This window comes from Eleutherodactylus coqui, chromosome 8 (genome assembly GCF_035609145.1).
Source record: "Eleutherodactylus coqui strain aEleCoq1 chromosome 8, aEleCoq1.hap1, whole genome shotgun sequence".
Lineage (NCBI taxonomy): Eukaryota > Metazoa > Chordata > Amphibia > Anura > Eleutherodactylidae > Eleutherodactylus > Eleutherodactylus coqui.
In genome coordinates this window covers 148,371,811-148,384,241 of record NC_089844.1, presented here as the reverse complement: position 1 = coordinate 148,384,241, position 12,431 = coordinate 148,371,811, and the positions used below count along the sequence as shown (strand labels likewise).

General features: G+C 47.2%; 1 protein-coding gene across 1 annotated transcript in view; it reads right to left on the bottom strand.

The window, feature by feature from the left end:
- Positions 1-2,041: 2,041 nt before the first annotated feature.
- Positions 2,042-12,431, bottom strand: part of FLII (FLII actin remodeling protein) — a 33,916-nt gene continuing 23,526 nt past the window's right edge. The window contains exons 14-30 of the mRNA XM_066576666.1: positions 11,770-11,949; positions 11,604-11,686; positions 10,791-10,865; positions 10,625-10,708; positions 9,848-10,019; positions 9,604-9,708; positions 8,574-8,765; positions 8,295-8,483; positions 7,895-8,034; positions 7,544-7,784; positions 7,310-7,464; positions 7,141-7,201; positions 6,933-7,061; positions 6,390-6,496; positions 4,761-4,866; positions 4,621-4,686; positions 2,042-3,371 (exon numbers count right to left, since the gene is read on the bottom strand). Coding sequence (XP_066432763.1) covers positions 3,237-3,371; positions 4,621-4,686; positions 4,761-4,866; positions 6,390-6,496; positions 6,933-7,061; positions 7,141-7,201; positions 7,310-7,464; positions 7,544-7,784; positions 7,895-8,034; positions 8,295-8,483; positions 8,574-8,765; positions 9,604-9,708; positions 9,848-10,019; positions 10,625-10,708; positions 10,791-10,865; positions 11,604-11,686; positions 11,770-11,949 — 2,220 coding nt within the window. The 3' untranslated portion in view covers positions 2,042-3,236. The remainder of the gene's footprint in view (positions 3,372-4,620; positions 4,687-4,760; positions 4,867-6,389; positions 6,497-6,932; positions 7,062-7,140; positions 7,202-7,309; positions 7,465-7,543; positions 7,785-7,894; positions 8,035-8,294; positions 8,484-8,573; positions 8,766-9,603; positions 9,709-9,847; positions 10,020-10,624; positions 10,709-10,790; positions 10,866-11,603; positions 11,687-11,769; positions 11,950-12,431) is intronic.

The following is a 12,431-nucleotide window of genomic DNA, read 5'->3' as shown; positions in this document are numbered from 1 at the left end:
CTTTGAGCTGGTAGGTGCAGACTGCTGCAGTTTCTCCCATACCCTGTTGTGGAGAAGATATCCTGCTCTCCTGTGTGCACACTCTCAAAAGTAACAGCAGTATGAAAGACTGACTAGTTACAGCAGTGTAGATGTGATTCCAGTAGCTGTAAATTACTTACCACTTGCTGTAGCAGTGTCTTCGAGTCTCTCTTCTCTCCTTTGTCCCCACCACCTCCATTTTTTTGTGTAGGCCATGTGTAATGGATACTGTACTCTTAACTGGCTGACTACAAGACACACCCCGGGTTTAGAAAAATTAATAGTAATTGCAGACTCTGGTCTGGCCTAGCGCTGCTTTTCTCTGCATTTTAGGGTGGGTGAACTTGCCCTTTTATACAGGGGTGTCCTTCTCTTTGTATATGAAGCATGGCAAAGCTGGGCAACATATACAGGTCAAGCTGCAGGCATCTCTTTGGTTTTAATGAAAGGTCTAAATGATTGATTTGAGTGTGAAAGCAATTTCTTTTCTTGCTCTGTACTCCTCCTAGCAAGGTATGACTCCTCCTCCGCATCTGATTGGTCACAGGATTGTAACATGAAAAAAACCCCTTCAAACCAGCTTTGATTTCTACTACTCTGTTCTGCGAGAGAAAAGTCGGCCATGTAAGTAAGGACGTTGTAAACAAGAGGTCTATCTTCATGTGTTTCACAACGCACAAAACTCGCGTGAGCACATCGGATGTGTGAATATGGCCTTATAGGGCCATCCATGCTCCCCTGGGCAAGGTTAAAAATCTTAACTTGAACTTGATCCTGAAACAAAAATGACAGTTCAGCTGTCAAAATAGTGATGGCCTATAGAATAATTTTTTCCCCCCTCTTCTGACAGCCACAACCTATTTCCTGTGACTTCATGTACAAGTTTAGAGTACAGACAACTTTGGAAATATTATTTTTAATTCCTCCCTTATTGTGGACTTGAACTTTGTTTGATCGTGATGGTGTAATACCATAACACAGGTCCTTGCAAATAATGGGCATTGCATTCAAGGGGCAGGCAGACGGCCCATTCAGTGTAAGGTAAGTGTTCCTATTAAAATCAATGGGGAAACACTGCCTGATCCTCTGTGTGTGAAACGAGCAGCGAAGGATCAGAGGCTCACTGAAGCGAGGCAAAACTGTTCTGCGTGAAAAACACCTTGGCATCTGTGGGTAAAACGCCCGTTGACAAGCGTGATCTCGTATTCGCCTGTGTGAATGTAGTTTGAGGGCAGCTCCACACAGATGTAGTTACATACAGAATAGAACCCCACAACCATACGGGCCGACGTGTGAAAACGCTGTTCACTGCACAAATACACTGCGCTGAAATGTGTGTATTCGCGCTTACGCTCGTCTGAAGCTGCTCTAAGCCAGCCTTCTACAGACGGAAAAGATTACCATCCTCCTTGAAGACTCCTGGCCTCTGATTTTCATTACAAGGCCTGTTTGAAGTCTGACATTGACTTGCAGGAATGCTGCCTTCCAGGAGGTGGCGCAGTAGAGGCTTTGTTCTATCCTCAGAAAAAACTTCTAACCCCTGCTGTTTAACCCTTTATATGCTGCAGTCAGTGCAACTACAGCATATAAAATGTGTATGCAGGGAGGGGGCTTCCAACTCTCATCAGACCCCCACACTATGATCATGGGGTTCCAAGGGGGTTGTTATGGCAGATGGAGACTTGAATATGGCCTCCAGGTCTGCCAGCTACCGTGTCTGATAAGGCTCAGCCTCTAGCTGAACTTCAGTATAGCAGTGTATTACAAAATCTATGAAGTATGGTGATTAAGTTCCCTAAAGGGACTAAAAAGTGTAAAGCTTACCCCACCCCACACCCAACGTTGAGCTGGACTGCAGGTTTGTGTGTCTTCTGGCACGTTCACAGCAGTTTTTCCTGGAAGCGTGCAACGGCGAAAATTCCGTGTGGAATCCTGCTACTGAATTTCCATCTCTGGGCATCGGGCCTAAACCGCCGGTTGCACATGCTTGCATTCCCTTTAACACTTGATAAAGCAGCAGTTGAAAGTGAAGTGCAAATTTTATTAAAATATAAAGCTCATACAGTAAATGTCTAGGCTGGTCCGCCCCCGCCGTGGCATCCGTGGCCTCTCCGTAGTAGACAGTACATCTTCCAGTAGACTCGCACACAGGTCTGGGCCTTGCTCTTCATGGAAACAGTTGCCTGGATACAACTCACTACTGACAGCGCCTTCTTCAGGAAGATCTGGGTGCATACAACACTGCGGGGGGCTGCACATGGCTGGTAACGGAGGGAACCCTAGGTGATGTTATAGGCTACAGGATCAGCTAGAGTCCCTGCAGTAATACCTGCTGCATATACTGTAAGGAGCGGACGTATAAGAAGGCTGGACCTGCATAGAAAGTGCCGTTAGTGGACGAGGGCTACATGGCGCGTTTAGTCGCACAACCAAAGGATTGCAGTGCAGCTGTAAGACTGCACACTGTCATTAAGGGCAATGGCGTTCTAGTGCGGCACAGGTTGCCAACAATCAAAGACTGGAGTTATTTTTTGAAACTTGTGCCTCCATTAACATTAATGTCACTCGCCCAAAGTCTGCACCGAGCCCTAGCCTCCATCACCCATGGGTATAGAAAGAGTAACTGCATGTATCATTCATCAGCTGCTATGAGCATGGCAGCTGCCCAGGAACTGAACCGCAACCACCCACAGGCTGGATGTGGTATTGCAGCTCATTTGCTTCAACAAAGTGAGCACCATCTGATGGACAGGTGCAGCAGGTAGCCATGTTTTTCTACTCCTGTACAACCCCTTTAGGTTACTGCGATGTATTGCTACGGTAAAGACTAAGTACATTAGATGCAGAAATAAAGTATCGGTGGTGCGCTGGTACGGGGGAGGTAGCGTGGACCCAGCATTGCACCATAGTGGAGGCTGCAGCTTTGGTGACAGTTTTGGAAGATTCATCATTTCACTTTGTGTGCAAAACCCCTTCCCCATCTATATTAACCCTTAACACTGTAGAAATGGAGTCACTGAAGAGACTGTAAGCGAGCAGTAGTGCAGTCATTAAGGCTGTAGTTCTCTCCCAGCTTTTATACAGTAGAGTCACCCTTCAGGGGGCCAGGAAGTATTAAATATATTAACATCCTCTGTTCAAGCACTGCCACAAGGCTCAGGCAGTAAGGTAGCACTGCTGCCTGCAAACAAGTCCCAAGATGCTTTAGGACTGGCCTAAGCTGGTGGCTTGCGAAAGGCACCCCAGGCGTGGAAGCAGCGGGTGAAGGCGTGCGGTTCGTTTCCCTTACGGACCAGGCGCAGTTTCCGAGGACGACCAGGATCCTTGGCTCTCATGTGTTGGATGTAAACCTGTAGGGAAAGCCAATGTATGGTTACAGGATATTGCCGAATGGTGGGTTCTCACAGTAGAGGGAAGTGTTGATGTGTTCCCTTTAAGCGCCCTACAGCAACAGATACTGAAGTACAGCTGTAAACTGTCCAAAACAGACAATTCCTGAAGAAGGCATACGGGTAAAATGGCATTTTCAGATTTCCCACGCCACATGCTAAGGGTTGCAGAATGGGTGGCTCGGATCATTGCTGCTCAGAGATTGTCCCATAAAGCCACCTCTCTGCCTGGGAGATTGCGGACTAGCTCTTATGCTGAAGAATGCATCAAATCTGTGCCAGCCTGTAAATGGGGTGGGAGCCTGCGACTACAGATTAAGGCCACTCTGACCCTTTTTTTTTTTTTTTTTTTTTACAGCATGTCAAAAATGTAAAAATGCTGCACTGAGCCTCTATGAATTTCAAGGGGGCTCCTCAGACAAGCGTTTTAGCTAAACGAACGCTGTCTGTTCTACTTTAGTGCGTTGCAGCGCTTTTTAAAAGTACATCACCCATTGCAATGATGGGGTACATTACAAATGCTGTCGAATGAGTTAAAAGCATTCCAAACTTCTGTAAAACTGCTAATTTAAATACGCAGTGTTTTTACAAACCCCGTTGTGAGACTGGCCTAACAGCGCTAACAGAAAGTAGATTTCAGACTATCTAGTTAGAGGTGCTAACTGCTAGTCATTCATTATTGCTCCTGCTCAGGCTAGCTGATATGCATCAGCAGGAAAGCAGAAGAGAATAATTATCTGTAAGTCACTAAACTACCCATGAGAAAAGAGACATCACAACCTTTGGCACATAGACTGAGGGGAGGGGCCTCAATAGGAGGGAGGGGCCTGGACATTTTCACAGTTTGCATTAAAGTGCACTAAATGCAAGTTTCATAATAGACATTCAGTACCTCAGTGAGGTTTAGGACTTCCTGGTTACTTGGCGACACAAGTCAAACAGGCAAAGATTACAGTGTAGCCATGTGACCTGACAATCCAATAGGAGGCAATGTGGTCACGTTACAGTATGCAAGTAGCTGCAACCCACAAATGGCAAGATATTAATTGTGTTTGGATTTACTTGGGTCTGCAGGCCACACAGTGACCACACTGACTTCTCTGAGATTGCAGGACTATACTGCCATCTACAGCCGCACAACCTGTGTCACAGCCAAAGTTGGTGTGTAGATCCAGAATAAACTAGGTAGAAAGCTGGAGCACCTACTTACCTGACAGGCCTTTAAGCTGAGCTTTATCTCCACCTGGCTGGTCTGACTCCCGACCCACATGTAGACCTAGAAATAAACAATTATAATGAAGTCGGCTTCCCCTAGAACAAGGACGTACCCGTCGTTGTACCCGCACTCACCTCACTGCCATTATCCAGCAGCATGATGTCATCGTCAGCGAGATCGTCCTGACAGAAGTCGGAGCATTTTTCAGACACAGAGAAATAGCCCTTCTCGTTGGAGCATCTGAGGGAAAGGGTTAAGCAAGAAATCAGTCACCACAGATCAAGAAAATGTCTAGCAGCAAACCAATATGGTTTCTAATACTATATTATCTGTACACCATTAGTATTCTCTACCCCAGGGGTGAACGATTTTTTTTCTAGTCTAAGTGCCACATTGCATTACTGAACCACTTCCAAGAGCCGCAAGGGTATTCCTATTTATGGTAGATCCTAAATATATGCCGTAATACAATTGAAGTTCCACTTCTGGGACTCCCGTCTACTGAGAGAATAGGGGTTACTTTCCCCCCAATCAGCACTCCTGAGAGGATGAGACAATGTATGTGGCTCTCTCCATTGTAGATGATGGATGCCGAGGTAACGGCCCGGCCTTTCATAAGTCCTATAAACTACAATGCCTGCATATACAATGCCTCTAACGCATATACTCATTTCTGGAGTGCCAAATGGGTCCGGGGACTTTATTCTCCTAATATATAGGAGACCCAGACATGGCTACACACTGCACCCTTAGTACTTGTCCTTATATATAGGAGACCAGACATGGCTACACAGTGCACCCTTAGTACTTGTCCTAATATATAGGGGACCCAGACATGGCTACACAGTGCACCCTTAGTACTTGTCCTAATATATAGTACACCCAGACATGACTACACAGTGCACCCTTAGTACTTGTCCTAATATATAGTACACCCAGACATGACTACACAGTGCACCCTTAGTACTTGTCCTGATATATAGGAGACCAGACATGACTACACAGTGCACCCTTAGTACTTGTCCGAATATATAGGGGACCCAGACATGACTACACAGTGCACACTTAGTACTTGTTCTAATATGTAGGGACCCAGACATGGCTACACAGTGCACCCTTAGTACTTGTCCTAATATATAGGGGACCCCGACATGGCTGCACAGTGCACCCATAGTACTTGTCCTGATATATAGGGGACGCAGACATGGCTACACAGTGCACCCTTAGTACTTATCCTAATATATAGGAGACCCAGACATGGCTACACAGTGCACCCTTAGTACTTGTCCTAATATATAGGGGACCCCGACATGGCTGCACAGTGCACCCATAGTACTTGTCCTGATATATAGGGGACGCAGACATGGCTACACAGTGCACCCTTAGTACTTGTCCGAATATAAAGGAGACCCAGACATGGCTACACAGGGCACCCTTAGTACTTGTCAATTCCTGTTGCCCTGTTATGTGCCATTCCTCTTCACCCCAATATGGAAACTACATGTCAGCAGCCGCACAGATATTTCTATGTCCAGATGTTTGGGGCAGCACAGAATGGCATTGTGGGCCACGCTGCGCACTTTTGCTCCAGTGGCTGCTGCAGCCAGTCAGAATTTAACCATTTATCCTATGATGGGGATTCAGTGCTGTGTTCCCTGTAAAGCGTTGTAGTGCCATGTGGTTTTGCAGCCCTGTACCAATTTGCAGTGCCCAATGACCGTGGGCGATTTGTAGGGAGAATACCATCTAGTCTGCTTGCATACCTGAATAAACGGGAGAACTTCATATATTCAGCATCCTCATCATACGGTTTCTGGCTGCCAATGCCCACCCAGAAGAAGTTCTCTGGTTCCTCGCCTTCATTTATAACCTGGAAATAGAAGAAAAACATCTTAAAGGGGTTGTATTGTGATCAAACTGTTATCACCTGTAGTGGTGTCACAGAGTGGAATGGCAGATGCTACTCCATTAATTTCAATCAGGCTGATGGAAATAGCAAAGCGCTTATACTCTGCCATCTCCAGCAGTCCCACTGAAAATGCACTGTGTATGCACAGTCATCACTCCATTCAATCTCCTCCTCAATCTGGGGAAGAAGGGGATGCAGCGAGCTCACATTGAGCAGGATGAGGGAACCTGGGACCCCTATCCTGAGGATCGGTGGGCGTCTCAGTGGTGAGACCCCCACCGTTCAGACTTATTACCTATCCTATGGATAGATGTTAAAAGTTGATTCTGGTACAACACCTTTAGATTATCCTCCGTTACCATAAAAACACCCAAACCTTTTCCCTTGGGCATCGCACCTGTTTACTATACGTGTCATCAAACATGGTATTCATCATATCCTCACAAAGCTTTGCCTCGTCAGGGTCTGCTGCTCTTCCTACCCAGGTGTACACAATACCCTGGTTATCGGTGCTCTCAAAGGGGACCTGAAAGAAACAAGCGAATGAGGAGGGAATGTGGTGAACTATATGGGGAAGAGGTTATGGCTAACCGCTGCGGACTCACCTTCAAGAGAAAGCAGAACTCAGAATTTAGCAAACTGCAGTCTGTGTTAATCTGGATAACCCTGTAGGGGGCAGAACAGAATTATATACGAGGAGTAAATAGAAAGTTAGCCAGAACATCTGAAGAGGTCTTTGTCTCCGCCATATTAACCCATTGTCTCCCTTCATACCTTGTGCACAGCGAGCTCCCGTTAGTCCTCATTTGGTATAAGCTCGGCTGCAGCCCCACGTCCCTCATCTTCCGTTTCCCTTTATGAATGATGAACTTTCTCTTAAAATGAGACAGGAACTTGGCGTTTTCTTGTTGTTGCGTCATCCTGACAACCTGAAAGAGCAGAATGGCAGGGTGAGGCTGAAGAAGATGAGACATAAACCTGCAGGTAAGTACTGATAGAAGAGGTTACCTCCAACTTCCCTGGGAACAGGCTCTCAAACTTCTTCTGCAAACTGAATGTGAATGTCAGCCAACCCATGTTGGAGGCCTCTCTGCCCTGCCAGAAGTAGACCACACACTGGAAGTCTTCCTCTGGCTGCTTCTCCTCATCATCCTCTTCCTCCCCCTCTTCTTCTCCATCACCTTTGATCTTCCGTTTCTTACTCTGCTGCTGCTCTTCTTCCTCCTCATGTTCTACCGGGACCCAGTACCTGAAGGAACATATTGTACATGAGCTCCTGCAGCCAAGTGTGTGATGACCACCATGTCCACCACCCACATATGGATCAGGTGTCATACAAATTCTTGTCACCACAATTACCTGCACAGGAACACATAGCAATCCTCTGTGTGAAAGTGGCCAAACTCTTCTTCAGGTAGACGTGCAAACTTCTTGCCTTCCAGTACAAATCCCTCCATCCCATCCAGATCTTCATTCCACTCCTCAGTGAGTTGCTCAGCCTGCGAGACAAGATCAACACATGTTCATCATCGATGCTGGAAGTTGTAGTTCCACAACCAGTGGAGAGCTACAAGCTGTAAAGCTCTGTACTGCAGTGAAACCTATATTCCATGCACGCAACTGTGGTCAAATGTCACCCTTCAGATGCAAAACACTGAGCAAATTGCAAAAGGGTGCATAGACAGGCAGGGGTATGACAGCGCGTCGATGCTGATTACCCATCTATGACAAGAGGGCGAAGATGGCTGCCCTGTCTCACCTCTGACGCCTGCATTGGGGGCTGGCGTGGCAGGAAGAGCGCAGTGAGGTCGGCTTTCATCTGGTCCTTCTTTTCTGCATCTTTCTTCACTTTGCCCTGCAGCCCAACAGTCTGCACCACACTCTCAGCATTTCTGGTGTAGTCCACCTTCAGGACATCATCCCAATTCTTAAACTTGGATTTGAACACCTAAAGAGACAGAAAGTGAATGAAGGTTTCTCTGCAGCCAAACATTTCTAGACACCTATACTATGCAGTCAACCATGTTGACGCCCATACCTGACACTCTGTGCCCTCCAGGTTGCGGATCACCATGGCATGCTTGGGGCGGTGTAGCATTCCACATAGCTCCTGTCCCAGCTTCAAAGCAGCCGCTCTGACCAAGCGAGAAGACTTCCTTCCAATCCAGATGAATATGTCTGTGTGGCAGTCCAGGATGTAAACGGACTTGGTCTCCAGCAGGCTTTGAAGCTGCAGAATATGAAGAAACAATAAGCTGCTCATCATACTTACTGTATATAGTGGCTATACATGTATTGATACAGCTGCGGGGTGTACTATACAGAGGAGCTGAGGGCCCTCCTGTGCGGTGTAGTACAGAGGAGCTGAGGGCTCTCCTGTGCGGTGTAGTACAGAGGAGCTGGGGGCTCTCCTGTGCGGTGTAGTACAGAGGAGCTGGGGGCTCTCCTGTGCGGTGTAGTACAGAGGAGCTGGGGGCTCTCCTGTGCGGTGTAGTACAGAGGAGCTGAGGGCTCTCCTGTGCGGTGTAGTACAGAGGAGCTGAGGGCTCTCCTGTGCGGTGTAGTACAGAGGAGCTGAGGGCTCTCCTGTGCGGTGTAGTACAGAGGAGCTGAAGGCTCTCCTGTGCGGTGTAGTACAGAGGAGCTGAAGGCTCTCCTGTGCGGTGTAGTACAGAGGAGCTGAAGGCTCTCCTGTGCGGTGTAGTACAGAGGAGCTGAAGGCTCTCCTGTGCGGTGTAGTACAGAGGAGCTGAAGGCTCTCCTGTGCGGTGTAGTACAGAGGAGCTGAAGGCTCTCCTGTGCGGTGTAGTACAGAGGAGCTGAGGGCTCTCCTGTGCGGTGTAGTACAGAGGAGCTGAGGGCTCTCCTGTGCGGTGTAGTACAGAGGAGCTGAAGGCTCTCCTGTGCGGTGTAGTACAGAGGAGCTGAAGGCTCTCCTGTGCGGTGTAGTACAGAGGAGCTGAGGGCTCTCCTGTGCGGTGTAGTACAGAGGAGCTGAGGGCTCTCCTGTGCGGTGTAGTACAGAGGAGCTGAGGGCTCTCCTGTGCGGTGTAGTATAGAGTTCTCACCAGCCTCATCTCCGGTACAAGGTCAATTTTCGGTCTCTTTTTATGCTCCACGCAGATCTTGTAATTAATCTGTGGCAATTCCAGATACCCCAGACCCAGTCCAACCTACAGGGGGAACACAGACTGGTTAGAGGCTGCTGACCAAGAACAGCACACATAGCGGGTCAATCCTATGCCGCTGAAATCTGTAAAACTACAAGTCTCAGCAGTTACTTCACCTGCAATCTATGGGCTGTTTAGTTACCTTATAGAGTTTGGGGCGAGACGGCTGGAAGTCCTCAGGCACCCAGGGTTTGATCTCATCTGGCTGTCCACCCAGTGCTTCCCAGAATTCGGGGGTTTCCTGCTCCTCTGCAAGTAATAAGATTTCCGCCTTTCCCTTCCTCTCGTTTTTGTTGATCTTCTCAGCAAACAGTCTAAGCAAGAGGATTGTGGAAGGAAGAGTAAACTTAGAACAGAGGCTCCAGTAATCGTATTGTAAGACGGCACAACTACCCTGCTCCAGCCGTGCACCCCCTGCTGGTAACATCTTCAGGGGTGCAAACACGTGCCCCATTCATTCCAATGGGAAACCAGGCCATAGTTTATATGACATGGATTTTCCACACGTGCATATCAAAATCCTTGTCACAGGGGAAAAAAAGGTGATGCCACTTCTTAAAATGCGCTAAATCTGTATGTGGATCCACAGCGACCGCATGTGCAAATCCACAGATCAGGTGGATCCATGTTGGATTTTTCCAAAGCAGAATGTGTCCATCTGCATATAAACTAAGGCTATATTCATACAGCAGATTATGCTGCAGATGCAATACTGTCATATACGCAACCTCTTGGATGTTAATGATTACTGTTATAGCGCCATCTAGTGACCAGCACAGAACTCACAATGATGGAATGGAAACCTTATGCTTGTACATACATATCAGATTGGCAAACATGTCGTTTAGGTTTTTGCATAAAACACTTATCAATTCCATCTATGAGGATCTGGGACTCCCTCCTTATTAAACGTACTTACCTGGCTTTGGTCGTGTTACTGAGCGTTGCTTGTGAGCCTCTCCAGATGTAAATTTCCAGACCGTGGTCCAGGAGAAACACGTACCTGAAAACGCACAATTTTAGATATAAGAGCCCCTGCCATCCTACCAAATCATCAATATTCTTATAGAGGTGAAGGCACCAACCGAGGATCCAGAGAGGAGCCTTTTAATGGCACGGGTTCCAAGCGAATATTTTTCTTGCCATAAATTCTATAGAGTCTGGGAGGAGAGAACACCACATAAATTGTCAAACTGAGCACAAGAGAACAGCGCCTCCACCTGGTCATAAGCTATATCTTGTAGTCATAGTACCACGGTCCCAGCTCTAGTGGACATCAATAGAATTGCTAAATGACCCCCACATACTAAATATCAGTATTTGATCTATATTTTCATTTGATTCACTTAGCAAGGAGCAGGACCAGGAGCCGATCCTACTCCATACACAGCTGGTGCTGGCTGTCTTTGACAACTGACACCCACCCGAAACAGCATTTACAATGATCGTGGCTGATAACCCTTTAAATGCTGCTGTCAAGGTGGGTCACTAATACCGGATTGGTGGGGGTCTGTTGATCAGGACCCCTTGCTGACCAGCTGATTGAATAGGCCGTGGTGCTCAGGCGAGTACCCTGCTCTCTTCTCAGGCCTGTGATATCATTTTCATTGGTCACATGACCCAAGAACAGCTCAGTCCCATTCAGGTGAATGAGGCACAGCCACTATAAAACGTATAGCACTGTGTCTATAATCCATTTAAGTGAATGTGGCACTCAATCGAGCGCTGCGACCACTTCAGTACGGCTGATCAGTGGGATTCCCAAGTGGAGGACACCCACCGATCTGATATTGATGACCTATTCTTAGAATAGGCTATCAATATCTCAGTTGCTGAAAAATCCCTTTAAAATAGTTTCCCAGCATTCCCTGCACATGGAAGCTCCCTGCTACACTCACCTGGTGATGTACTGTGAATCCTCCACCGTATAAAAGCCGCTGGCTGAACCTCCTTCTATGTAGGAAATCTCATTGTCGAACACCTGAAGTTAGAAGAGGAGAGGCCCATACAGCACAAGTTTCCTTTCTACTGATCAGATATGTTAAAACTACAATAGTTTCTCACCTGACTAAACTCTTCGCTCTCATCACCCATCTCTTCCCGTATGGAGCGGCACTCAGCGCCCAGGTAATTCCGCAGGTTCACAGCATGGATGGCAGAACAGGCCTTCTTATCGAGTGTGGCCTCTTGTCCGATCCAGTAATAAATCTCCCAGTGAAGACCGCCATTGTCATCCAGGAATGTCTGAGGGAAGGAAGTCAGATCGCTTATCATGTAGGGTGGATGAAGTTGGTTAATAAAGCAAGTCAAATAACATCAGAGAGGTCTGTCAGCAGAGACCCCTTATGACCATCAGATAGAGGTTGATAGTGCTGACTAACGATTTTGCCCCCTAATCTTTGAGCTCAGAGATTTCTATATTTTGGACAGACGTTTAACCCCCTTCCCACAAATGAAACTACAGTTTAAAGGGGTTTTCCAGGTCTAAACTATTGACATACCCGCAGGATAGGTCATAAATAGTTGATCGGTGGAGGTCAGCTGAGTGAAGAGGATGTGGCATTGAGGAGAGTGCTGAAGCCTCTTCTGAGGCACGTGATGTCACATCCATCAGTCACGTGATGTCACATCCATCAGTCACGTGGCTTTAGAACAGCTCCAATCTATTCAAGTGAACGTGATTGAGCTGCAATACCTAGCACAGCCGCCATACACGTTATAGCGCT